General features: G+C 56.0%; 1 protein-coding gene across 1 annotated transcript; it reads left to right on the forward strand.

Moving 5' to 3' along the window:
• Positions 1-138: 138 nt before the first annotated feature.
• Positions 139-25,336, forward strand: RNF212 (ring finger protein 212). The gene is made up of 12 exons (XM_036498012.2): positions 139-270; positions 2,185-2,246; positions 10,879-10,953; positions 12,945-13,001; positions 14,866-14,924; positions 17,039-17,088; positions 17,173-17,233; positions 18,373-18,418; positions 20,714-20,777; positions 23,528-23,600; positions 25,023-25,128; positions 25,265-25,336. The coding sequence occupies exons 1-12, from the start codon at positions 162-164 to the stop codon at positions 25,334-25,336; spliced, it is 834 nt and encodes a 277-aa protein (XP_036353905.2). The 5' UTR covers positions 139-161.
• The last annotated feature ends 1,592 nt before the right edge of the window (positions 25,337-26,928 follow it).

The raw sequence follows: 26,928 nt of genomic DNA on the forward strand, positions 1-26,928 counted from the left end.
ACGTGGACGCCACTCCCGACATGGGGCCTGGGCCTCGCGTGGACGCCACTCCCAGAGGGCCTGGGCCTCGCACGGAGCTCGGTGCGCTCGGCGCTCGGCAGGCCGCGTGGGCGCAGGCGCAGTGTGCCAGGGTGCGCGTGCGCAGGTGTGGGGCGGGCGGCATGGCGGCCTGGGTGTTCTGCAATCGCTGCTTCCAGCCGCCTCGCAGCACGTCGCGCTTCAGCCTCACCAACTGCGGCCACGTGTACTGCGACACGTGCCTGGGCCGGGGTGAGGACGCGAGGGGCGCGGGGGAGGTGGCGCGTGGACAGCACAGCCGGGTGGGGACCAGGGGCATGGCGCGAGGCCGCAGGCCGCGGGGTGCTGGGCGTCCCCGGGCTGGCGATGGGTGCGGGGTGCACACCCCGGTAGCGCCGTGTCACCGTCCTGGACAGGTGCCTGCGGGGTCCGGGGCGGGGATGGCGTCTCAGGTGAAAATGTGTCTGTCTCCTGCGCTGTCGCCCTACCCGACTAGGACCGAGGGTTTCTATACCGCCTACTCCACAGCCCGCAGGGCTCCGCACTCCCGGCCTGCTGGCCAGCAGAGGGAAGGGTGCACATGGACAATGGTCAGCAGAGAAGACGAGTGACGGGGCACTTTGACGCTGAGCAGGGGAGACCAGGGTCTGGGGCTCATGGACGCTGGGCAGAGGAGTGGCTGAGGGTCGGGGGCACATGGACGCTGGGCAGGGGAAATGAGGGTCGGGGGGCACATGGATGCTGAACAGGGGAGACAAGGGTCAGGGGTCACATGGACTCTGGGCAGGGGAGTGACCAAATGTCTGGGGCATATGGACGCTGAGCAGGGGAGACAAGGGTCAGGGGGCACATGGACGCTGGGCAGAGGAGTGGCTGAGGGTCTGGGGCACACGGATGCTGGGCAGAGGAGAACACTTGTTCCTAGCTTTGTCTTCCTTTCTGATCGGTGTCTGCTCTGCAAGCACCCGCTGCCTTGGGCACTGGATGATCTTCCGAGCTTCGCTGGAGACTGTGTTGGTCTCAGGGTCCTTGTCATCGTGGCAGGCGACTTTCTCCTGCGGTGTCAGTTCCTCCTGCTCACCCAGAACAGTTGGGCCTTTCCAACCAGCTTTAGGCTCTTAGTGCCTGGCCTGGGTGTGGTGACCAAGCCCAGAATCTGCAGCTGTGGGACGGCAGCATACCAGAAGGACACTGTGGGACTAAGATATTTGATGGGGAGACTTGAACCTTCTGCAAATTGACTAAAGGGGCTACCCCAGAAGGCCACTGTGCCCAGCGCTGAGGACACCTGAGATGGGCTGGTCTTAGGGGGAGGGGCACTGCCTTGTGTGCTTAGCTCTGGAAGAGAGGCCCAGGCAAGGAGGGATCCACAGGACTTCTGGTCCCTTGGGAGATGGTAAGTGTGTGTTTGAACAGGCACCCTGGATGATGGGGAAGGACTGAGAGCTGACTCAGTGGCGTCAAACGCTCCATCGGTTCTGGCCCCTCAGCCCAGGCTTCCTGCACTGTTCATGGCTGCAGGGCAGAGCGGGCCAGGGGAGGGTTAGGAAGGCAGAGACCACGGTATTGGTGCTTGTACCCTATCTGAACCAGCCAATGGAGGGAAGCCCGGGACAGGTCAGGGAGAGTGTGGGAGGGAGTGTTTCCATGATGGCACTCTGGGTGTGGTGAGGTCCAGGTGTGGGCAAAGCGGGACCTCAAGGCCCAGCGATGTCCCCGGGGAGGGATGGAAAGATGGGTAGGGAGAACAAGGCTGTTGGCCAAGGCCCTTGGGCTCCAGGTTTCCAATCTGATACCAGAATTTCTTGGAGATGATGATGGAGAGAAGCAGGTGGGGTCACAGTGAGGCTGGGACAGGTGAGAAGGGGGTGGGTCACAGTAGGGCTGAGTCAATGAGCTGGATGCCAGCAGGCACAACCTATTAACCTGAGTCCCTTGGCCTCCCACCTGTGGCCATGTGAGGGTGTGGTCTGCCCAGCACCACGGACACCTTAGTGTGTTGTGGAGGGAAGAGGCAGAGGTGTGCCCACTGCATGCTGACCCACAGCCTCGTACTGCGCGTGCCCTAAGAGCACCAGTGTGACCCTGTGTGCCTGCCAGAGAAACACTAGCATCAAGTCTGCATTGGTGTGTGTGTGATGTGTTGAAATCCCCTTTGTTTTACAGGTACAAAGGATGAATGCTTGATTTGTAAAGTTCCTTGTCGTACTGTTTTTCTTTCAAACAATGTAAGTTGCCATTTGTAGAAGCTGAATATCATGAGCTCCTTTTAGATGTGAGAGGAATTGTAATTGTTTGTGGTTAAGAAGCTTTCTGTTGGTTCCTCAAGGTTAATTAGAGCTTGTGAGAGTATGGGGAGAGAAGCACAGTTGGGACTTGGTGTTCAGAGCCGGCGTGGCTGCCCAGCCCTGCCTTGGCCCTTGCTGAGTATGTCGCCCAAGTCAGCTCACGCGCCTGGAAGGGAGTGATTCCCTGTGGTTTATTGCAGGTGGTAGGGACGGACTTCAGAAAGGGTGTGGGAAAATGCAACAAAAGAGTGCGCTTATTTTGTTGTCCCGAATTCAGAAATCCTTGCATAATCTTCTCATAACATACATTTTTTTGTGAACATTTTGAAGTTCCTTCTCATGCATGAGTTTCATTTTAAAAAATATTTATTTGGACCCTGCCTAATGTCTGAAATCCTTGATTTGCACCCTATGGACGCTGGTTCTAATCCTAGCTGCTCCGCTTCCCATCCAGCTCTCTACCTGTGGCCTGGGAAAGCAGTCAAGGACGGCCCAAAGCCTTGGGACCCTGCACCCACACGGGAGACCTGGAAGAGTTCCTGGTTCCTGGCTTTAGATTAGATTAGCTCAGGATATTGTGGCCACTTGAGGAGTGAACCAGCAGATGGAAGATCTTTCTGTCTCTATTTCTCTCTGTAAATCTACCTTTCTGATAAAAATAGATAAATCTTTTATGTATGTATTTATTTGGAAGCCAGAGCTTTAGACAGAGACAGAGAGATCTGCCCCTGGCTCTCCCCACAGATGGTGGTGATGGCCAGGGTTGAGCTAGGCTGAAGCCAGGAGATCCGGCCAGATCGGCCCCATGGCAGCAGGAGCCCAGACACTTGGGCCATCCTGCTGTGTTTGTGCTAGGCCGTTAGCAGGGAGCTGGGTTAGAAGTGGAGCAGCTGGGACTTGAACCAGTGCCCTTGTGGGGTACAGGCAGTACAGGTGGTAGTTTTACAGGTTGTGCTGCAATACTGGCACCATTTCTTTTTTGCACCAAAATTAGCATTTAATTGTCTTTTTTGCAAACTTTTTGAAGTGTTCTCATATGCATCATTAAGAAGGTTAAAGTGAATTTTAAGTAGATTATCACCACCATTTGCTTTTGTTCTCTCTATAAATATTCCCATATAACTAATTTGTTCTTTGGTATAAACCATAGTTTCACATGATTTTTCTACACCTGTTCTCCAGAATATGTGTGTGATGCAGTGTTTAAATGCCACCTTCTGGTGACAGGTAGAGCACAAAGTTATAATTCCAACAGCACAATCACAATGAGCTGTGAAAATGTCCATCTCCACTTTCTGGAAGTGACTATGGCCAAGAGGTGGTCTGCCATGTGCATTGTGACTCATCTACACACAAAAAACTGTATCTTGGGCACCCGGCCCTCCTGAGTGACCCTACCAAGCTGCTGCAGGGGACATCTTCACTGCTCCATGCTGGTGACGCTGCCTCTGGCTGAAGCTACAGAAGTTAGAACCAAGGACGGAAGAATGGAGTGTGTCCCCTTCAGTGGGAAGTACCTGTGTGTGACTGGTCATACACTTAGCGACAGTGCCCGCTGTGCTGCTTCCTGGCCCTGGGTGCAGGTGGCAGGGGGCACCAGGTTCAACGTTTGAGTTTTTCTTATGTTTCCCAGTGAGTGAGTAAGTCCTGCTTCTCTGTGACGCTGAAAACAATTTCTATTCTGTCTTTTTATTTCTTCCATAATTGAATAATTATTTGAATAATTTAAAAAGATTTTTTTTGAAAGGCTGAGTTACAGACAGAAAAGAGACAGGGAGAGAGCTCTTCCATCTGTTGGTCTACTGCCCAAGTGGCCACCACAGCCTGAGCTGAGTTCATTGGAAGCCAGGAGCTTCTTCTGGGTCTCCCACACCGGTGCAGGGTCCCAAGGCTTTAGGCCATCTTCTACTGCTTTCTCAGGCTGCAGGCAGGGAGCTGGATCTAAAATGGAGAAGCTGAGACTAGAACTGTTGCCCATATGTAATGCTGGCACTATGGGTAAAGGGTTAGAGTGTTACACGACAGTTCCAGTCCCTTGAGTGAATCTTTTAAAATGTCTGTCTTTGGGGCCTAGTGCGGTGGCCTAGCAGCTAAAGTCCTCGCCTTGAACACGCCCCGGGATCCCATGTGGGTGCCAGTTCTAATCCCGGCAGCCCTACTTCCCATCCAGCTCCCTGCTTGTGGCCTGAGAAAGCAGTCGAGGACAGCCTAAAGTCTTAGGACCCTGCAAGCCTTAGGACCCCAGGAGCTCCTGGCTCCTGGCTTTGGATTGGCTCAGCTCTGGCCGTTGTGGTCACTTGGGGAGTGAATCATCGGACAGGGGATCTTCCTCAGGGTGTCTCTCCTCCTCTCTGTATATCTGACTTTGCAATAAAAAGAAATAAATCTTTTTTTTTAAAAAAATGTCTTTCTTTGGGGGCCAGTGCAGTGGTTTGACAGGTTGACAATCCACCTGTGCCACTGGCATCCCATTTGGGATTTGGTTTCAAGTCCTGGCTGCTCTGCATCCCCTCTGGTTCCCTGTTAACGGCCTGGAGGAGGCAGCATGGAATGGCAAAAGGGTTGGGGCCCTGTAGCCGTGTGGGAGACCCGGATGGAGTGCCTGGCTGTTGACATCAGCCTCAGTCAGCTCTGACCAGTGTGGCCATCTTGGGAGTGCCCAGTGGTTGGAAGGTCTCTTTCTCTCTCTCTCTCTCACTCACTCACACACACACATACACACACATACACACACATACACACACACATATACACTCTTTCAAGTAAAATAAATCTGTTTAAATGGTTTATTTGAAATTGAGAGGAGGAAACGCAGAACTCTGTTCCTGCTGACCCACTCTCCAAGCTCCCGCAGCAGTCAGGGCTTGCCCAGGCCAGTGCAGGAGGGCACAGCTTAGTTTGCTCGTGCGCTACAGGGACTGCAGACGGAGCCCATCACCACTGCACCTGTGTGCAAAGCAGCATTAAGGCTCAGGACCCCGTCACTGTGGGCCTGGGTGTCCAGCTTGACCCCGCCTCACAGTCTCACATTGTGTGTGTTTATAGTTATTTTACTGAGGACTTTCACCAGTGATACCAAATTCTATTCCTGCCTTTTTTTGACGATACTGATGTATTTTTTCATTTCCCGGCATAATTGGTTAATATGCTAAAGGACATTTATTTAATTTTATAAAGATTTATTTATTTTTATTGGAAAAGTGGATATTCAGAGAGGAGGAGAGACAGAGAGGAAGATCTTCCATCTGATGATTCACTCCCCAAGTGAGCGCAATGGCCGGTGCTGCGCCGATCCGAAGCCAGGAACCTGGAACCCAAGGCTTTGGGCCGTCCTCAACTGCTTTCCCAGGCCATAAGCAGGGAGCTGGATGGGAAGTGGAGCAGCCGGGATTAGAACCGGTGCCCATATGGGATCCCGGCATGTTCAGGGCGAGGACTTTAGCCACTAGGCCACGCCGCCGGGCCCATAAAGGACATTTATTTTATTTTTTTTAAAGATTTATTTATTTTATTACAAAGTCAGATATACAGAGAGGAGGAGAGACAGAGAGGAAGATCTTCCATCCGATGTTACACTCCCCAAGTGAGCTGCAATGGCCGGTGCGCGCTGATCTGAAGCCGGGAACCTGGAACCTCTTCCAGGTCTCCCATGAGGGTGCAGTGTCCCAATGCATTGGGCCGTCCTCAACTGCTTTCCCAGGCCACAAGCAAGGAGCTGGATGGGAAGTGGAGCAGCCGTTATTAGAACCGGCGCCCGTATGGGATCCCGGGGCATTCAAGGCGAGGACTTTAGCCACTAGGCCACGCCACCGGGCCCAAGGACATTTATTTTTGAAATGCTAAACCCACATTCACCTTCAGGGATATAGCTGCAGCCTGGTTGGGGAGCCTATGCAATCTGTAGGTTAGTCCTGACTAGGGTTCATGGGAAGCAGTGAGTTGATGGGAGGCTGTGAGGTGATGTGAGGCAGTGAGTTGATGTGATGCTGTGAGTTGATGGGAGGCTGTAAAGTGGTGTTTTCTGGATGGGTTTTTACTTCATGCTCCTGTGATAACTGACCTGTCATCCACTTTTTTTTTTAAAGATTTATTTTTATTACAAAGTCAGATATACAGAGAGGAGGAGAGACAGAGAGGAAGATCTTCCGTCCGATGTTTCACTCCCCAAGTGAGCCGCAATGGGCTGGTTCTGTGCCGATCTGATGCTGGGAACCTGGAATCTCTTCCAGGTCTCCCACGTGGGTGCAGGGTCCCAATGCATTGGGCCGTCCTCGACTGCTTTCCCAGGCCACAAGCAGGGAGCTGGATGGGAAGTGGAGCTGCCAGGATTAGAACCGGTGCCCATATGGGATCCCAGGGCGTGCAAGGCGAGGACTTTTTAGCCGCTAGGCCACGCTGCCGGGCCCCTTTCATCCACTTTTCAAGTTGGTACATCTACCTTATTTTTGTTGGAAATGATTATTGTGTATTTTCATAGAATACTTGCTTTGCGACTGGGTTGTGACATGGTCAGTGAAACCTCTGTGGCCCCGGCTTGCATGTGAGTGTTAAGTCCCAGCTGCTCCAGTCCAATCCGATAGAGCAGCAGAGTGGGGGCCAAGTGTGTGGGGTGTGGGCTTCTGTTCCCTCATGGGACACCCTGAGCAAGATCTTTCGTCCGATGATTCACTCCCCAAGTGAGCACAACGGCCGGTGCTGCTCCTGTCCAAAGCCTGAGCCAGGAACTTCTTTCTGGGTCTCCCGTGTGGGTGCAGGGTCCCAAGGCTTAGGGCCATCCTCCACTGCTTTCCCAGCCACGGGCAGGAAGCTGGATGGGAAACGGGGCCACCGGTATTAGAACTGGCGCCCATATGGGATCCTGGCACATGCAAGGCAAGGACCTTAACCATTACGCTATCGCACCGGGCCCAAAAATTAAAATAATCTTTAAAAAAAAAGAAAAGAAGAAGTTACATTTCTCTAGGAGTGTGTCTTTCACCTGTCTCTTGAGCTTCCTTGTGAGCGAGTCAATGGCTGACCCTGGCATGTCCTTTTGGCCTTGGTGGGAGCAGGTGCTTGGCCTCAGATTTCAATCTCCCCTTTCCGATGTTTATTTACACTGTAGGATTTATCTTCTAGTTGTGAAATTCCATTGGTTTCTCGTTTGACCAAGTGTTACCTTGAGCTATTTAACTTGTAAATGGTCATCTTTGGTAGTCATTTCTGTTAGCTTGGATGATGTGCAGCACCAAGGGGACTGTGCCGATTGTTGAGTTGGTGTGTGGGGTGGCCGGCATGTTGCCCGCAGGGGGCAGCAGCACAGAGCGTGACCCACTACCTGCCAGGCTCACAGGCCTGAGGCTGTGGAACCAGGTGCTCCCGCACTCAGGACCCCCAGCCTTTGGAACTGTGAGAGCTAGACCACTTGATAAATTACTCAGCCTGTGCTGGCATTTACAGCCACACAGAGCCTGGCAGCGGCCGCCGGAGGCATCTCCGTGGTGTGCAAGGCCCGGGTGCCCTCTCCAGCCTGACCCGCACCGTGTACAAGTCCTTGGGTGTGTGCTTAGCTTTTCCCAGAGGTCGCTGTGCGGCTCAGTCTGCTGGCTGCACCATCTGCTTTTGTCTGAAAAATGCTGCCTCTCCCATAGTTACACTTTCACATTTGAGACATGCTCTATTGGGTTCAGGATTCTTGCTGAAAATTGAGGCTCTTAGGACTTGGGAAGCATTGGGGTCCTGTCTGGTTTTGGTTTTCCATAGTGGCTGCTGTGTGTGTGTGTGCTCACTGAATGGCTCTGTGTGTGTGTGTGTGTGTGTGTGTGTGTGCTGACCGAGTGGCTGTATGTGTGTGTGTGTGTGTGCTGACCAAGTGGCTGTGTGTGTGTGCTGACCGAATGGTTGTGTGTGTGTGTGCTCACCAAGTGGCTGCTGTGTGTGTGTGTGTGTGTGTGTGCTGACCGAGTGGCTGTGTGTGTGTGCTGTGTGTGTGCTGACCAAGTGGCTGCTCTGTGTGTGTGTGTGCTGACCACGTGGCTGTGTGTGTGTGTGCTGACCGAGTGGCTCTGTGTGTGTGTGCTGACCAAGTGGTTGTGTGTGTGTGTGCTCACCAAGTGGCTGCTCTGTGTGTGTGTGTGCTCACTGAATGGCTGCTCTGTGTGTATGTGTGTGTGTTCACTGAATGGCTGTGTGTGTGTGTGTGTGTGTGTGTGTGTGTGCTGACCGAGTGGCTGTATGTGTGTGTGTGTGTGTGTGCTGACCAAGTGGCTGTGTGTGTGTGCTGACCGAATGGTTGTGTGTGTGTGTGCTCACCAAGTGGCTGCTGTGTGTGTGTGTGTGTGTGTGTGCTGACCGAGTGGCTGTGTGTGTGTGCTGTGTGTGTGCTGACCAAGTGGCTGCTCTGTGTGTGTGTGTGCTGACCAAGTGGCTGTGTGTGTGTGTGCTGACCGAGTGGTTGTGTGTGCGTGTGTGCTGACTGAATGACTGTGTGTGTGTGCTGACCACGTGGTTGTGTGTGTGTGTGCTCACCAAGTGGCTGCTGTGTGTGTGTGTGTGCTCACTGAATGGCTGCTGTGTGTGTGTGTGTGCGTGTGTGTGTGTGCGTGTGTGCTGACCAAGTGGCTGTGTGTGTGTGCGTGTGTGCTGACCGAGTGGCTGTGTGTGTGTGTGTGTGCGTGTGTGCTGACCGAGTGGCTGTGTGTGCTCACTGAATGGCTGCTCTGTGTGTGTGTGTGCGTGTGTGCTGACCGAGTGGCTGTGTGTGTGTGTGTGTGCTGACCAAGTGGCTGCTGTGTGTGTGGGTCTGCTGTAGCTCTCCCGACCAGCCTCCTGAGGCTGCCTCAGCAGCGTGTCTGCTCATCAGTCCCTTGTTGTGTCCGAGCTCTTTGCTGTGTGTGCAGTGACTTGGTCCCTGTCCCACAGAGGACTGAGCTGCCTGCTCTTCCTGGCACGTGTGTGTTTATGTTCTTGGGTGACGGGCACACACATATTCATACATACACATGTATGTGTGTATAAATGTATACTCACTGAATCATGTGTGCACATGTGCATATGTGCACCTGTATATACACATACATGCATGTACCTATGCCTTTATATGCACACATCCATTCACAGAGAATAATGCACAATTCATGTCTGCACATACACACGTAATTACACAATGTGTGCATACAACATCTCCATGTACATGCAGCTCATGTGACAGTCATCTCTGCTGTCTGACACTCAACATGCCCGAGCTCCTCTCAGTGCCTTTTCCCACACTGGGTCATGTGGGTGGCCCAGGGACCCTGTTTCTGTCCATGTTTTCCATGCACGGAGACCCAGCCTCGCAGGCCAGGTGCGGGAACCCGAGCTGAGCCCATGCTGTGGAGCAGCTGGTGCCTCTGCCGTAGGAGTGTGGAGCTGGCCCTGTGCTGACCCGCACCCCACCTGGGGCCCGCCTCGGGGATGTCCTCCTCTGAGCTGATCTGGCCTGTTTCCTGTAGTTTTTCAGCAATCCTGGGCCATTCAGGCTGCCATTTCTTGGTTTGTAACATGAAAGTAGGGTTTCCCAGACCTCAGCCTGCCATCATTTCTGTGTGGCTGTGAACGCCAGCACAGGCTGAGTAATTTATCAAGGGGTCTAGTTCTCACAGTTCCAAAGGCTGGGGGTCCTGAGTGTGGGAGCACTTCTTTTCTTTTCTTTCTTTGGGGGGCTGTGCTGACACTGCTCTGAGCACAGAGTTCATCCCCTGCATTGTTGAGGCCCACCTCTGGTGCCCATGAGAGGGGGCACAGGAGGTTGGCATCTGCCTGGAGTCACAGAATGCAGACATGTGCCCTGTTCCATGTGGGGCAGCTTTTCACATCTCTTGACATGTTGGTGGTGGGCGCCTGTTTCCACTCTCTGGTGTCTGCAGGCCTGTGTGGCACTCGCCATGTGCCATGCCCACACCTTTTGCTTATGGTTTTTTTTTTTAAAGATTTATTTGTTTTTATTACAAAGTCAGATGTACAGAAAGGAGAGACAGAGAGGAAGATCCTCCGTCCGATGATTCACTCCCCAAGTGAGTGCAACGGGCCGGTGCAGTGCCAATCCAAAGCCAGGAACCAGGAACCTCTTCCGGGTCTCCCACTCGGGTGTAGGGGGTGCAGGGTCCCAAAGCCTTGGGCCGTCCTCGACTGCTTTCCCAGGCCACAAGCAAGGAGCTGGATGGGAAGTGGATCTGCCAGGATTAGAACCGGCACCCATATGTGATCCCGGGGCATTCAGGGCGAGAACCTTAGCCGCTAGGCCACGCTGCCGGGCCCGCCTTTGCTTATGTTGACTGACCCTGCCAAGGGCCGTTTCCACTAGGCTGTGTGCTTTGCCTTCACAGGGCACGGCCCAGAGGGGCTCTATCCAGCCAGCCTGTTTGGCCTCCCAGCTCCTGGCCTGGATGGCCCAGGGCGGCAGACGGGCTGTCGCTAGTGGAGCTGCCCTGCCAGCACCCACTCAGGGATGATCTCCGCATCAGGCGGGGGATCTGAGTCAGCTGTGATGCGCCTGCGACCCTGGTTTTTGACCAGTGGCCTGCGACCAGGAGCCGTTTGTTTTCTCTTTCAGATGGACACAGAGATCCAGGCATTCTTTCAGGGCGTGGACAGCCTGTGCAGGAAGTACGCCCAGGAGACCGCGCAGGTGAGTGGCGTCCCCTGCCCTGCAGCCTGTCTGCTTGGGTCAGGTCACTCGTGTTTGTGTTGTTAAGGTCACAGTCAGCGCTAAAGTGAACCCGCCTCCCAGAGACTGTCACATGGGTTGTTGCGGTTAACGCGAAGAACAGGGTTAGTGCCATTTTAGAATGAATTAATAAAGATTTAAAATTTTCTCTCAGTCTTGGTTTCTAATGGGTGAGTACTGACAGATAAAATCCACCCCCACGCAGCTCTGTGGGCTGCTCAGTAACTTTCAGAGCTGGTCTGGGGACAGACATGATGCGCACTTACGCCACCATATGCAGCGTTGGTGTGCCATGTTGGAGCGCCCATGAATCCTGGCCACCTCCCTCCTGATCCAGCTCCTTGCTTATGTGCCTAGGAAGGCAGCAGACGATGAGGCGAGTAGTTGGGGTCCTTCCACCCACGTGGGGACCTGGATGGAGTTCCTGGCTCCTGGGTTCAGTCTAGCCCAGACTTGGCTGCTGCAGCTATTTGGGGAGTAAACCAGTGGACAGAATATATTCTCTGTCCCCTTCTCCCTTCCCCTCTGTTCCTCCCACCTCCTTTTGCAGCTGTGCCTTTCAAATAATTAAATAAAAGCTTCCTTGGGCTCTGGCCCAGGATCCTGCCCTAGGATGGCATTCCAGAGTCCCCTGAGCAACTGCCCGCCTGCCCTGTGGGCTCAGGGCTCAGGTCAGTTACAGCTTCGTGTCTGCGTGACTCACCCAGGACCCCTTTGTGTCTTAGAACCAGGCCAGCAGCACAGTGGGTTAGGGCCTCAGCTCTAGTGTTGCCAGCAGCCCGCACACCTGAGTTCTTTGTCCTGCAGGCTGGCCCTGCTCAGGCCTTTCTCTCCTTCTTGGGCTGGTCTGCAAGCCCTGCACAAAGCACACCGGTGCTGAGCAGCCCCTCCTGGCTCTGAGGCGCTGGCACAACATTGGCTGTGCTTCCTGAACCCTAGCTGCAGCAGTCACGTCGTAGCATGCTCCCGTGCCAGTGTGGGAGGCTCTTGCTGGCGACACCTGCTCACTCTGGGCTGCAGCCTGTTAGTTCCCGGGTGCAGAGGCAGTCGGTACCCAGGCTCCGCATCAGCTGTTCAGGTCCATCCTCACAGACCCTCCTGAGAACTCAGGGCTCCCAGCAGCCACCCCTTGCCCCCTGCCCAGCGAGCCTTCCCTGGGCCCTCGTCCTTGCTGCAGCAGGCCTGCCTTGCCTAGGAACAGTGCCATGGGTAAGCTCCAGTCGACCCTGGAGGTCTGCTCTGCAGAGATCCTTCATACCCCTGCCTTAGCAGGCCTGGCTGGCTCTGAGGTCACCTCCAGAAAGGGCAGTACCGGACCCACAGCTCTGGCTTCTCCTGCTGCAGTCCTGTGGCGGCAGAGCCAGGATTGGAGCCAGCAGGTGTGTGGCTGTCTTCTGGCCATGGTGGGGGATGTGGAGCCAGGCCAGCCACTGGACGCGTGTTTGCCGGAGGGGTTGGGGAGGTGCACTGTGTGTCTGGATGTGGTGCTGTCCTCACCCTACTCAGGGCTCTGCCGAGAGGGGCTCCGGCCCCAGTGCTGGGGTGTCCTTTGCGAGTGGCTGCGAGTCTCAGTGTCCCACTTCTCATCTGGGTCCTCGTCCCCCAACACATGGATCTTGGGGGCCACTGGTGTCCTCCCACCTACCTGGAGTCAGGTCTGCCCCACCTGTACTGGACTGGTGAGCCCCACAGGCAGCTGCACACTGCTGTCCCGTGACTGTGGGGTTGGGGGGAAGGGAGGCAGATCCGAGATGCCGACTGGACGGTGGTGCAGCCCCAGCCAGCCCTCATGTGTGGGCCACACAGTGGGAAGAGCAGAATGGTGGGCTGAAGGGGACAGGGGCGGGCGGGGAGGGAGCCTGCCTCTGCCTGGCGGTCAGCCCTGAGCCCAGCACCGAGCCTTGTCTGCTGACCTGCGCAGTGTCCACAGCTGAGATGTGTTGTCTTCTCAGATTTCGGAGTTCCAAGAAAAGCACAGGAAGAGATTATTAGCCTTCTACAGAGAAAAGGTAAATTGGCTTGGCTTAGTTCCTCTTGAATTCTTTAACCTTTTTTGTTTTTTGAACTACATTTATTTCATTTTATGACACAGTTTCATAGGCTCTGGGATTCTCCCAACCCTTCCCCAAACCCTCCCCCCCATATTGAATTCCTCTATATTGTTACAGTAGTACAGATCATAACCAGTCATGATTCCTTCATTGCGGGCATGAACCATGCAGAGTCCAGCATCTTATTGTCCAGACAAATTCAGCAGTTTCATTGGGAGACCATCCCTGGTCTGAAAGTAGAGCTGGCAGAATATCATCCCCTCCGATGAAAAGCCACTACACAACTTCAACAATAAGTTACAACATCATGAAGTTAATTAACCTGGTATTGAGTGACCAGTATGTTAGAAAATGCAAGTTCTTTTTTTTTTAAAGACTTATTTTTATTACAAAGTCAGATATACAGAGAGGAGGAGAGACAGAGAGGAAGATCTTCCATCCGATGTTTCACTCCCCAAGTGAGCCGCAATGGGCCGGTGCTGTGCCGATCCGATGCTGGGAACCAGAAACCTCTTCCGGGTCTCCCAGGTGGGTGCAGGGTCCCAAAGCATTGGGCCATCCTCTACTGCTTTCCCAGGCCACAAGCAAGGAGCTGGATGGGAAGTGGAGCTGCCGGAATTAGAACTGGCGCCCGTATGGGATCCCGGGGCATTCAAGGTGAGGACTTTAGCCGCTAGACCATGCCGCCGGGTCCAGAAAATGCAAGTTCTTAATCACATCCTGTAACTACTTCATTGACATCTCAATTATAGTTTATATACAGCAGCTGCTATACACCTTAAAATAATTATAGGGTACTATTCAGCTGTCCCGTGTCTATTTTCATTATATATTTAGCAGCTTAAAGTATTCAAGTGTGATTTCTACTGAACTACATGAAATTTAGGATAGTCCAAATAGGCTCAAACCTCAAACAAGTAGTATGTTAACAACTGTGCAGAGAAATCTTCAATACCTTAGTGAGGAGTAACTAATGTTTGTGTCCTACCTAGTTAGGTATATGGGAGTCCAAGCTGTTTCCTGTCTGTTTTAAGCTTTTCTTATTGGTCTCTGTCTATCTGATCTAGTTTGGCGGGAGGGGGGGGGCGCTCCAGAGCGACCCTGCTGGTCATTGCAAGAGATGGTGGGGAGCCAAAGTTGGAACTAAGACCCACAGAAAGCTCCTCTCCCTGCGTTCTTTAACCTTTTGGTTTAAATGTCACTTGTGAGCCAAACTGCTCTTCCAGGAGATGGGTTACTGACGAAGAGCTGTTGTCCTTGGCACTTCCGGTGATAGCCGTGCTGCCGTTGCCCCCTGCCCTGCACACCTGGCTGGGGGTCACAGCAGGATGTCTCCCTTTGGGCAAGCTCTGGGATCTGATGCAGATGTGGAAAACAGGTGATTCGGGGCCTGCTTCTTGCACTGCTAGTTTCTAACTAGAAGTGCATTTCAGAACCCTGGAGATGGCTGAGTGAGTGAGGACCGAGTCTGGCTTGGTAACCAGAGAGCCTGCCTTCCCTGAGTCTGGACACTGGCCACCCCAGCTAGTCCTTCTGCCTGGGCCTCAGGATGGAGGGCTCGGACACCAGGATTCTGGGTTCTAGTGCAAATCCTGCCTTCTCACAGAGCGCCCTGTCAGGAAATAGTGTGGTGGGCGAGCACCTGCAGGGCCAGCAGCCCAGGGCTCTGCTTGCTGAGTCCGGCACTGTGCCAGCTGGTGGGGTGCCAGGCAGAAACAAGACTCTGGGCCCACCTCCTGGGTACCCCTTGATTTGGCCTCAAGTGTGAGTGGAGTGTGGGGTGCCCTGGCTTCCGTGATGGGGCATGTCTGCTTGTGTTTAGATCTGTCAGCTGGAAGAGTCCCTCAGGAAGCTGGTGCTCCAGATGGACCGGCCACAAAGGTGAGGGAAGCGCACGGCGAGCCTGCCCCAGGGTGGGAGTACACCTGCCTATACAGGGGACTTCTGTCAGACCGCAAGCCTGGGCGATGCTGGAGACCCGGAACAGTGTAGCTCCCCCAGAGCAGGTGGTGAGGGCTGGTGTCCCAGGCCCTCTGGGAGTGACCACAGCACAGGCAAGGGCTCCAAAGCCTTTGGCCTCCTCCCTGTGGCATGTGAGCCACTGTCCTTGGCAGGGCTCCATGGTGAGCAGGTGACACATTGTGGGAAGGCACCAAAATTAGAAGAATTAGCCTAAAATGGTGGCCACAGAAATACTGTCCATCACTCCCTGGGAAACATGTCCCAATCACCCTCTGTTCCTGTCTGTGAGCCCTCACTATTGCTCACCAGCAGCTCTGTCCTGTGTCTGGGGTCCTGGGCTATGGAGTCAGGAACAGTGACACACAGGGTGTGACGCTGAGCGGAGTCTCACATGGACATAATGGCCGAGAAGCCCATTGTCGTGTCAGCTGCCGTGCCCCTGACTGCCTGCCTCCCGTGTGGCTGTGTTGAGGCTGCAGGCCTGCATGGAAGGTATAGGTGCCCGTTGCACTGCTTGGCGGCCCCACTCCTGGCACATTGAGTGAGAAGGCCCTTTGCAGCTGCCCATGTCCGTTCTGGGACAGGGCGCAGCAGCAGTCGACAGGTTCTGGCCTGCAGCCACGTGCAGGGCATGCTCCTCCAGAGGCCGTTTATGGGAGTCAAGGCCGAGTGAGGTGACAGTGTGTGGTGGGTCCTGCTGCTCGATGACCCAGGAGGAAAACTGCTCAGAGTGGGTCTGAATGTGGACTTGCTATTTTTTTTTTAGACTTTTCAAAGGCAGTTTGTCTGCCTTCCGGATATACCATTAGGAGGCTGATTCTGACTTCTGCCCTCTGCTGGTACAAGAAGAAAGGGGTTCTTTCTGATGTGACCCTAGATGACACCCAGAACGAAACTGTGACACCTCTGATCTCAGGGTACCCATGTGCTCTGTGTGACCCAGTCAGTTACCCTCAGGGTACCCATGTGCTCTGTGTGACCCAGTCACCCAGTCCTCCTCAGGGCACCCATGTGCTCTGTGTGACCCAGTCAGTTACCCTCAGGGCACCCATGTGCTCTGTGTGTACCCAGTCAGTTACCCTCAGGGTACCCATGTGCTCTGTGTGACCCAGTCACCCAGTCCTCCTCAGGGCACCCATGTGCTCTGTGTGACCCAGTCACCCTGAGGGCACCCATGTGCTCCGTGTGACCCAGTCACCCAGTCACCCTGAGGGCACCCATGTACTCTATGTGACCCAGTCACCCTGAGGGCACCCATGTGCTCCGTGTGACCCAGTCACCCAGTCACCCTGAGGGCACCCATGTACTTCATGTGACCCAGTCACCCTGAAGGCACCCGTGTACTTTATGTGACCCAGTCACCCAGTCCTCCTCAGGGTCTTTTGCAATGTGGAGTAAGCTGATTGGATCACATTGCTGTGTATATTGAGTTTGTCTGGAGGGGCGGAGGCAGAAAAGGAGGTCTATGTCATATGGGGACAGTTTTTTGGAGCTTGAAGGGCTGGTGTCAGGAAGTGTGGGAAGGTGGCCCCAGAGCAGCCCTGGTGACAGACCGTGGCACAGTCACTGTGTGCAGCTGGTGTGGCCATTCTCAGGTCCACCGCATACATGGTGCCTGCAGCCCTCACCACACCATCATGGCCTCTTGTGTGTGTTGGTGAAGACAGACATGTACTCCCGTGTTTGCATTCCCTCGCCCACCCACAAGGACTGGGCCTATAAAACATGCTCTCCCATGCTAGGGTCCAGTCTCGGACCCTGGACAGGGTAGCTTGGCTGCTTGCTGGAACACAGAGAATGACCGAGCACCTGGTTCTGTCTCTGTTATTCTCAGCACTGCTGTGTGGGTGGCCCATCTTTCTCTCCCACATGTCACACCTGCACAGAGCTGCCTTCTGAGTTGCAGCTGTGCTGGCGGCTGCTGGGCGCTGGCCAGGGTTCCCAGCCTCAGAGCCTTCTGAACCCCTGTGAGCCCAATGAGGACAGCTTGGTGGCAATGCTGTGATTTAACTGAGTGTCTTTTCTCTCTTTAGTATTTCTTCACAACAACCGACGTTCGGCATGGGCAACTTGTCCGTGCCAAGTAAGTAAACCGGTGTCCCAGAGGGGTCTGTGCGCAGGCGTGGCTTGCCCACTGCCAGCACACTGATGCCCCGCTCTGCCACAGACACTGCTGTCCAGCCGAGGGTGTGTCTGCTGCCGCCGCCGGGTTCCTCAGCCCCTGACAGGTGTGTGTGTCAGTGGGGTACAGGACCCTCTGCTCCTTCCAGACCCCCATCCCATCCTGCCTTCCCCTCCAGATCCTTTTCGCACAGCAATGCCTGGTCCCTTTGGCGCTTAGGACCCTGTGAGGTATGGGCCTTGGGGCTGGCCAGCAGAGTGCTCCATTGCCACGGCCTCAGTGACCAGCTGAGGAATGGTTATGTCACCCAGTGTCCCCAAAAGCAAGAGTGGGTGACAGCCCTGCCTGACAGGAAAAAAGGTGACCCAAGTGTGGAGTCATGCCTTCCATAGGGCACTTTCACATGGTGGCAAGCCCAATGGCTAGTGTCCAGCTGGGCCAGCTGACAGCATGGGAGCCCAGCCATGTGATCGGCAGCATCCCAGGAAAACCTAGCCTGGGGCAGCTTGCACTTTCTCAGGTGGAAGACTCAGCTCTTGTCAACCTTGGGTAAGGGCTGGCGAGAACCGCAGGCAGAGATGGGACCCGTGGGTTTCCCTCAGGGAACTTTACTGGAGGCGGAGAACACACACCAAGCAGTCCCGCAGCATGCATGTGCTGTCCACGTGGGGAGGGGCTTGGGGCCAGCCCAGCAGTCTCCACATCTGTCCCCTTGGGAGGTTGTGGACAAGAGGCTGGGCTGGAAGACAAGGGCTGGGCCAGTCCACAGAGACCTGGGAGGAGGTGGGGCCGGAGACCGTGTCAGAGGGCACTGAGCCCGCCTCTGGCAGCGGCAAGTTGAACTCACGCTCAGAACGCGTGCTGAAGCAGCCCAGGGTCACGGCCCTCACTGCGGCTGCTGGAGGACAGGACTCTCTTGACATCACTGGCCCGGGGCTGAGCAGGCGGGTCCATGTGGTGTAGAGGGTCCTTGCTGTGTCACAGGCTGTGGTGGCAAGAGCGAGGTGTTCCACACCAGAAGTGCTAGCCTAGCAGCTCCAAGCAATTGCTGGAAGAGCTGAACAGTGGAGGGAGACAGGGTCTGAGAGTGGCGAGGCACACAAGCTGCTGGGAGGTGGTCCTGGCTCCTTGGGCAGGGGGTGGAGTGTCTGGGAGGGACACGGCAGTGACCAGGTATGAAACTGACTCACTCTGACAGCACCGTGGAGAGGAGGGCGTGATTCCAGCCTCACTTTGTGTCCACAGGGTGGAGTCGATGGAAGTCGACATTTCACCTTCTCCAGTAAGGAAAGTAAGTATATGTGCTTTCCCACACGCCACGCTCAGTATGAACTCTAACAGTGCAGGGTCGCTGGGCGGCCCACGAGGTGGAGTGTGGCTAAACAGGATTCTTATTTTTTTCCATATTTTTTATTGGAAAGTCAGATATACAGAGAGGAGGAGAGACAGAAAGATCCTCTGTCCATTGATTCACTCCCCAAGCAGCTGCAACTGCCGTAGCTGAGCCCATCCGAAGCCAGCAACCAGAAACCTCCTCTGGGTCCCCCACACAGGTGCAGGGTCCTAAGGCCTTGGGTCATCCCCCACTGCCTTCCCAGGCCACAAGCAGGGAGCTGGATGGGAAGTGGGGCTGCCGGGACACAAACTGACGCCCACATGGGATTCTGGTGCATTGAAGTCGAGGACTCCAGCCACTGGGCTACCACACCAGGCCCTAAACAGGATTCTGAGAGACCAATGAGAACAGCTTTGGAAGGTCACAGGTTAACGGGCTGAAAGGGCATCCTGAGGTGTCACCTGGCTTGGCTTGCAGCTCTGAAGAGACAGGAACAACTCAAGACAGAGCCTGTGGCACCTGCAAGCCAGCCAGACATAAGAGGCACTAAAAAATGCCACCCTGTCCTCAAGTAGGAATGGACCAAACTTGTGGATCTTTAGCTCAGTCCTGACGGTGTGCCCAGGTCTCACAGGGTAAAGAGCCACCAACATGCCCTGGACCCAGGCTGGGAGCCAGAGCAGAGGGAATGTGGGAATTTGGGGCCTGTAGGTCCATGTTACTATTTAAAGACCTGTGTGTGTTAATTATACCAGAGGCGTATGTGTGTGTCTATGTTAGTCATATAGGAGTGTGTACATGTCTGGGTTAGAGTGTTGTATGTGTACAGTTTTGTTAAGCAGTGCTTAAGGTGGACACATATCCTCCACACTCCTTAACTAACATGGACACACACAGTGCACACTCCTTAACTAACGTGGACACACATCCTGCACACTCCTTAACCACATGGACATATATGTACCATAATCAGCTAGCTTCATGCTGTGCCAGTTTGTGCTCCAAGAACTTCCAGAAGCAGCCTGCCTTGCCCCTGTACCCAAGCATGTGTCATGCACCATTTGGCCCTCAGAACCATCCTCAGGATGAGCACAGGTGAAGATCAGTTACCTGGGCCTGGGCTGCGGTCTGGGGAGCCCGCTTAGCCCATATGGTCTTGGGTCTTACTCTGGAAGTCGTGGGTCCCTGAGGGGCTCCTGTACTGGGCTTGCTGCACGACCTGGGAAGCAGCTGGGGAGAGGTCAGGCCCAGCAGGACATGCCCTCCTGGTTTCTCCCTGCTCTTCCCTGAGGAGGGTGTGTGGCCCCTCGGGGAGGTGCCGCGGCCACAGCCCTGCCTTCTGCTCACTGCGCTGTCAGACGTGGTGCGGGATTTCCAGAGCCGGGGTACCTGACTCCGAGAATGCAGCATCCGGGGCCCAGCCCAGCCCGCCCCCAGAAGGTGGGGTGTCGGGGGGGCCCTTCTGCTGCAGTGGCCAGTGTGAGTTCTTGTGGCTCCTGACAGAGCCCTCGCAGGGCTCTTCATCCCAGGCAGCTGGCCTCCTGGAGACTCTGCTTCAGCTGTTACTAGCTGCTTCCGCACTGGGTGGCCTGGAAACTGACAAAGCTCTTCCTCACAAGAAACTCCTGAGAGAGGAGATGTCTAGGCCAGGATGTGCTTGTTCTGTCAATTCAAGATTCGAGGGAGGTGTCTGCTGGCCACAGTCGGGCCCAGCAGGAGTTGGGAGTCGACTTGGGAGCAGCAGCAGCTTAGAACCCCGGCTTTCCTAGGGCCCTTGGCTCAGAGCTTGCCTGTGGTCACTTGCAATGTCTTGGCTTGCCTGAGATGACCTGCCCACTCATGAGCTGCTGTGTGGTGCCGCCATGGGCACAGTGCTTAGGGAACTGTGGGTACATGCTGGCATGCCCTGTCAGGGTCGGTGGGTGTGTCTGCTGCTGGGATTGGGGATAAAGGAGGTGAGGACCAGCAGGGCTGGGTCAAGGCACATCACGGGCTGCCCCAACGCAGAGGGGCCGGGATGGGTGGGAGGGCTGCTGGTGGGGAGGGTCCAGAGGGGAGGGCAGTCCAGGCCACACTGTGCAGTGAGGGGGGCAGCCAGTGCCACACCCTCATGATCTGGTGTCTGTCCAGGGCCAGGAGTGTGGAGCAGCGTTTCCTTGGGGCATTCCCTGAGATGCGCCCACCCTCCCAGGTACAGAGTCCTTTGCCATGAAATACTGCCTCATCCGCTGTTTGTTCTCACACCCTCAGCCCGAGGGGGCAGTCGGCCCCACAAGGATGTCTCTGATTAGTCCTCCCCAGGATGGGCGCATGGGTAAGTGGGCTACAAGAGCGCACTCCCCAGGGGCAGGGACACAGTTCATGGAGACCCTGGGGACCGTGCCCTCCTATCTTGAGCAGGGCTGTGTCATGAGGGTCCTCAGCCATATCCAGGGGGAGTATTTAGTGCACGCGGTCCCTGCTGCCTCTTCTGAAGCCAACAGTGTCCAGCGCATTCTGGGTAGGTGTGAGCAGGGCCCCTGCCTCAGTCCAAGTTATTCCCTGATGGAGCAATCCCCAGGGACCAACGTCCTTGCCAGCTGTCCCAGACCATGGTTCGAGAAGGCCCAGAAGCCTGGGCACTATCGACCAATTGTACCCCCAGGGCTGTGCACCCCATCACATGGCATGTGCTGCTCCAATGGGGGACAGCCATGTGCCTGATTCCACGTGTGTCATAGTAGAGTGTGTGCTCCCCATGTGGTGCCGTGTGTCTGACCCCACGTGTGTCTTGGATTTTGGCCCTTCTCACAGGGTGCAACCCCAACAGGCCTCTCTGTATAGGGTCCTCCTGTTGTGGGTCCTCCATGAATTCTCTGTGTAGGTGCTTACCTAGGGTGCTGTTCCAGTTTTTAGCCTTGTTCTTGTTTTTTAAAATATTTTTTTAGTTATTTGACAGGCCGAAAGACACGAGAGGAGAGACAGGAAGAGAGTTTTTCTGTCCGCTGTTCACTCTTCTAATGCCTGCAACAGCCGGGGCTGGGCTAGGCTGGAGCCAGGAGCCAGGAGTCCTGAGCTGCAAGCTCTTCTCCAACGCCTGAGCAGGCTGTGCCCCGCTGCCCTCCCAGCTGTGTGAGCAGCGAGCTGGGTGCCCCTGCTGTAGCCCCAGAGCTGTGGGGGTGTGTTGGCAAATTCTGCTCCGAATCTCTCAGACCCTTTACTGCGTTGTTTGCTTTCCCCCTGCGCAGCCAAGTTCCAGGCTTGGGGTGCCCCCTTGAGGTGTGACGCAGGGTGCATATGCAGGTTGTTTTCTCAAGTGTCTTACTTGAAATGACTTTGAACACATGGCACAGTCATAGAGACATGTCCAGGGCGGGCAGAGAAGCCGGATGTTGCATACTGGCAGCTCCTGTGTGCCTGCTGCTGTGGCTCCTGCGCCCAGCTTCCTGTCATTGAGGACCCCTGGAGGCAGCCCAGCCCTGGTCAGAGCAGGCACTGAGGATGTGCTCCGCGGGCAGAGCTGTTGGGGCAAGCTCTTGAGCCTGTTACCACCTCCTCACCCTTGCCAGCTCTGTCACTCCACCTACCCCCCAACTCTGTCACTCCACCTTACCCGCCCCCCAGCTCTGTCACTGCCTTACCCCCCAGCTCTGTCACTGCCTTACCCCCCCAGCTCTGTCACTGCCTTACCCCCCCAGCTCTGTCACTGCCTTACCCCCCCAGCTCTGTCACTCCGCCTTACCCCCCAGCTCTGTCACTGCCTTACCGCCCAGCTCTGTCACTGCCTTACCGCCCAGCTCTGTCACTGCCTTACCCGTCCCCCCGTCACTCCGCCTTACCCCCCCAGCTATGCTACTCTGCCTTACCTTCTGCAGACAGTTCAGGTGAGGGAGGACACAAGGTGACCTATGGGGTACCTGGTTGGTGCCCAGGGGTTCTCTCTCCACAGGTGTTCATGGCTGAGTTAACATAGCTGCCAGCAGTGGAGGGGTGGCCTTCAGGGAAGTAATCGCTCTTTAGTTTAACCCTGAAATGACCCTGGGGGACACTACAGTGTTTCCAATGGAAGCATTATTGGACTTGTGCCCTTGGGGTCCTGGCCATCAGCTCTCCTCACATCTGCTGCTCGGCAGGGCCATCGCAGGGCCCACATGTGCCCTCGTAGCACTGCCCACTGCCTCACATTATTGGCCAAAGTGGCCTTGGCCCTGCTGGTGGCAGCTCTCCCCCACCCTGTGGAGGAGAGTGGCAGGCGGTGTCATGGCCATCCCGTGGCCTTGCTAGCATTCGGCTGTTCCTGCAGTTTGACTTACTTGAAAACCAGAGTTGGAAAAAAAGAGAGAGAAACAGATTTTCTGTCTGCTGGTTCACTCTCCGAACGTCTGGAACAAGTGGAGCTGGATTAATCCAAAGCCAGGAGCCTGGAGCCCGGAGCTTCCTCTGGGTTTCCCACATGGTTACAGGCCACCCTCTGCTGCTTACCCAAACATGGTTGGGAAGTGAAGCAGCTGGGACTTTAATCGGTTCCCATGTGAGCTCCTGGTGTTGCAGGCAGCTGCCTGGCATCTGATCCTGGGGCTGGATCTAACCAGGCATGCTGGGACCCCTAGTCAGAAACTCTATCTCCCGTGTGTGCCCTGCAGTGGAGTCCACCCGGGTGGCTGCCCACTCGGGCCCAGGTTGGGGTCTGGGGAGAGCTCACTGTGGGCAGAAGCAGATGTGCAGGTCAGTCTCAAACTCTGCAGTGTGAACCTGACCCACAGGACTGTGTGGCACAGCCCGAGGACTGGGACCTCACGCAAGTTCCACTCAAGCTCCAGCCAGGCTGCTGTCTGGAACGAGCCTGGGAGGCTGCACTTAGCCTCTCTGCAGCATCTGGGGGTCCCAGCAGAGTGCCCTCGCCAGCCCCCACATTCACACCGCCAAGGAATGCTGTGGGTCAGGGGTCCCACTGGTCAGCAGCCTCTGCAGGAGCCTGGGCTGTGAGTCGGGGTTGGCCTATGGTGGGGTCCCATCGGTCAGCAGCCTCTGCAGGAGCCTGGACACTTCCAGGGGCTGACACGCGTGCCGGGTTTGTCCTCACAGGCAGCGTCTCCTACCGGGGCCCTCAGCACCTCGGCCTGACACCCCGGCAGACTCACCTGTCGAAGGCTCCCAGGTACTGTGCTGTGTCAGCTTCAGATCCGAACACCGGTGAGAGAACTCTCCCATCCGCCAGCTCACTCCGCAAGTGTCACAACGGCCAGGCTGTGTCAGGCCAGAGCCGGAAGCTCTGTCCAGGCTCCCACATGGGTGCAGGGGCCCAAGCCCATGCACTTCCCGACAGGTGGATGGGCAGGATGCTGGGTGAGAAGTGCAGCAGCCAGGATGTTTCAGGACAGAGCTCAAGCAGGCTGACAGGTCTCTGGAGGCAGTGGACAGGGGGACCCTCACTCACCAGATGTGGCCTCGGGCCCCTGTGTTATGTACAGATCCTCACACCTCTCCAGAGCAGGAGCTTAACAGCCTCCGTGGAATCCTGTGGTCACCTGGGGCCTTTTCTGTGCCCAGCTGGTGCAAGCCCCGTCCCATCGCTGCCCTCCCTGGCCCTGGGCATCAGGGTTGTGCTGTCACCACACCTGGTACCCATCTTCCACCACCCATGTGAACCCACAGGTGCAACAGGCCAAGTGAGTGGTACTCTGTGGACTCAGTCACATAGGACTGGGCTGGGTCAGCTGCTGTGGAAGGGCCAGAGGAGGCCTGTGCAGAGGCAGGAACGTGGGAAGGTGCCCTGCAGGCTGGGCTGACCTGGGCACTAGGGGAGCCATGCTCCCTGGCCAGCAGGGGCGTTGACTGGGTGAGAGGGAGTGGATGTGTCTCCACGCACAGGGGCCTGTCACAGGCTGCCCTAGGGAGCAGCATCCATCATCAGAAAAGGCATTGCAGAAAGAAGGCGAAGGTTGGTAAGACCAATGTCAAAAGCGCTTGGAAAATGGAATTAAACGATGTTTATTTAGGTGCAGGAGAATTTGGAAATGAATGCATAGTCATGCCTGTGACCATGCAGTACCACGCTGTGCGGCGTGCAGTTCCTGCAGGATCCCCTTTATGCATGAATTTTGAATGTTTTTACACCAAGATAAACTTACTTTTTTTCCCCAAAGACACTTGTTCATTCTAATGTAGGAGAGAAATCCCATCAGCCAGGAGCCCATGGCCCCGGATGCCACCCAAGCCTGGCCTGGGCTGCCCTGGGGGTGGTGAGGTCCTGGAGGCTCAGGGTCTTCCCCGGTGCCCAGGGTGGACCAGGCTGTCCAAGAGCAGGTGCACAGGGCACAGGGTCAGGGCAGCAGCAGCCCGGCTGCCACATGGCTACCACCCAGCTGCTGCAGATCAAGTCAGGGTCTTGGTCACTCCACATAGAGCAGGGCTTGGTGGGTGATGTGGACGGGGACGGGCACACCCCCCAGCACTCCCCTGTGTGAGTTGAGCCAGCCCTGGACATGTGTGTCCTAGGGGGCAGAGCGTGTGTCCTAGGGGTCAGCCTCTGCAGTCTTGCACTGGCAGGGCCTGACCCAGCCTCTGTCTTCCTCTGCAGGTTCCCAGCACTACAGGTGCCCCTCAAGGGGCCTACGCAAGCGTCGGTCGCCCCGGCCCCGAGCAGAGTAGCCAGAGGCAGTTCCCTCAGCCCCGGCAGTGCCCAGGTGGCCTCCAGGCCGCCCATTAGCATCCCAGGCCTACTACACAGGCCATGCTCAGGCAAGTGCCCGCGCGTGCCCAGGTGGGTAGTGCCTGTGTAAGATAGTCCAGAGGCAGGGCTAACCTCCTTGCTTCCCGCAGGGCCTGCTCACCTTGGAGCCGGCACACACAGAAGATGAGCCGCCCCTGGAATGCTCCCTCCAGGAGCTCTGAGTCATGTGGCTGAATAAAGTGATTTTTCTGGTTACTTGAAGCTGCTCCTCCCATTGCCCTGGGCTGGCATCATAGGGGTGCCCATGTGTTGATGGGTGCCCTGCTGCCAAGCTGAGCGCTGACATAGCTCCTTGGCCGTGAGCGTCACTGGGGCCCCAACTCACAGTTCCCCATGGAGTCTGTTCTAGCTGATTTTAGCTGGCAGGCATGAAGCTGTTGTGGGCAGCTGGGTGGTGTCTGTCCAGTACCCTGGGACAAGAACTGGCACCCACATGGGATCCTGACGTATGCAAGTTGAGGGCTTTAGCCACTAGGTTATCACGCAAGGCCAGAGCCTGTTACTTTCTTTAAAGATTGAGTGATCATCCACATCACTGCTGTGCCTGAGAGGGACTCACAGGAAGAGCGCACTGTTAGCGGGGGCCGGGCGTGTGTGCTGTTAGCACTGAACACGCGATCCAGCAAGGGTGTGTGTACCTGCCACCTTGCACATGGGTTCCTGAAATCCCGCATCAGCCGCTTACACTTTGCAGGAAAGCCTTCACAGTGGCTGCAGGCAGTGATATGCTGGCATTAGCCGTGGGCGTCTGATCATCTCCCACCCACTCACCTATGCCCATGGCGTGCACTTGGGGAGTACAGCCAGGAGCTGCTAGTTGCCGAGTCCGTTCTACCCCTCCGCCCATGGGTCATGCTAGGGGTGTCAAGGCCTCAGCTACCGTGTCTGACCCTCATCTAGGGTATCCAGTTTGAACCCTCCCTGAGCTCACCAACCCCTGTGTACCTCCTTTGGGCTCTGACCCCCAGGCAGGAACTTCCTTTCCAGCCACAGGTATCAGTGAGTCAGGTACGGCGTCGTGGAGGTGGGACACACCTGGCGTGTGCCTAAGTGACTGTGAGGGAGGACGCCCAGGACAAGCTGCCCTTCCTACAGAGTTGCCAGCATCACAAATGGGAGGCCCTGGGGCTGGCGTGCGTGGTGGGGATGTGCAGGGGAGTCACCCATGGCCCCCAGGGTGACTGAAGAGCAGGAACAATCCAGAAAGGCTGCAGGGGCCGCCTCCACTGTCCTCTGCTCCCTAGGTACCCAGTGCAGCCTGGCTAGCTGGACACTCCTGTCCCCCCTGGCCCCGTGCCGGTGCCCCGTGTGCGAGCACCAGCAACAGCCTCCTGGCAACAACTGCACTTGCACCCGACAAGCCAAGCCCTCCCTGGCACCACCTGGGCCCCGTCCCACCCTGAGCCTGGGAAGCCTGCAGTGGCAGCTCTGCCCTGTGGGGGACGGTGCCCACTCACCGGCCAGGCTGTGGGCAGCCTGTGGGACCAGGAGGAAATTCCTGAGATTCCTTGGTGGTAAATCCCAGACTGTTCACTGGGGCAGGGGGCCATGCTGAGGGGAGGTGCAGGAGCTGCGCCTTGCCTGCCCGCCATGGGGCCCCTTGCCTGGCCCTTGCCACCCACACCACACCGGACTCTGGGACTGGGAGGAGTATGGGGGCCAGGACCAAGAGGGCCGAGGCTCTGTGACAGCAGATGTCCCCTACGTCCTGGGCAGGGCCTGACTGGCTTGGAGACAAGCCCTGGCAACCACC

This window comes from Ochotona princeps, chromosome 11 (genome assembly GCF_030435755.1).
Source record: "Ochotona princeps isolate mOchPri1 chromosome 11, mOchPri1.hap1, whole genome shotgun sequence".
In the NCBI taxonomy this organism is placed as follows: Eukaryota; Metazoa; Chordata; class Mammalia; order Lagomorpha; family Ochotonidae; genus Ochotona; species Ochotona princeps.

Excerpts from the sequence above, each read along its gene's own strand:
- RNF212 (XM_036498012.2), top strand. The coding sequence starts at position 162 with ATGGCGGCCTGGGTGTTCTGCAATCGCTGCTTCCAGCCGCCTCGCAGC. Across the intron at positions 271-2,184 it reads CGACACGTGCCTGGGCCGGG|GTACAAAGGATGAATGCTTG; the intron begins GTGAGGACGCGA and ends TTTGTTTTACAG. Across the intron at positions 2,247-10,878 it reads CTGTTTTTCTTTCAAACAAT|ATGGACACAGAGATCCAGGC; the intron begins GTAAGTTGCCAT and ends TTTCTCTTTCAG.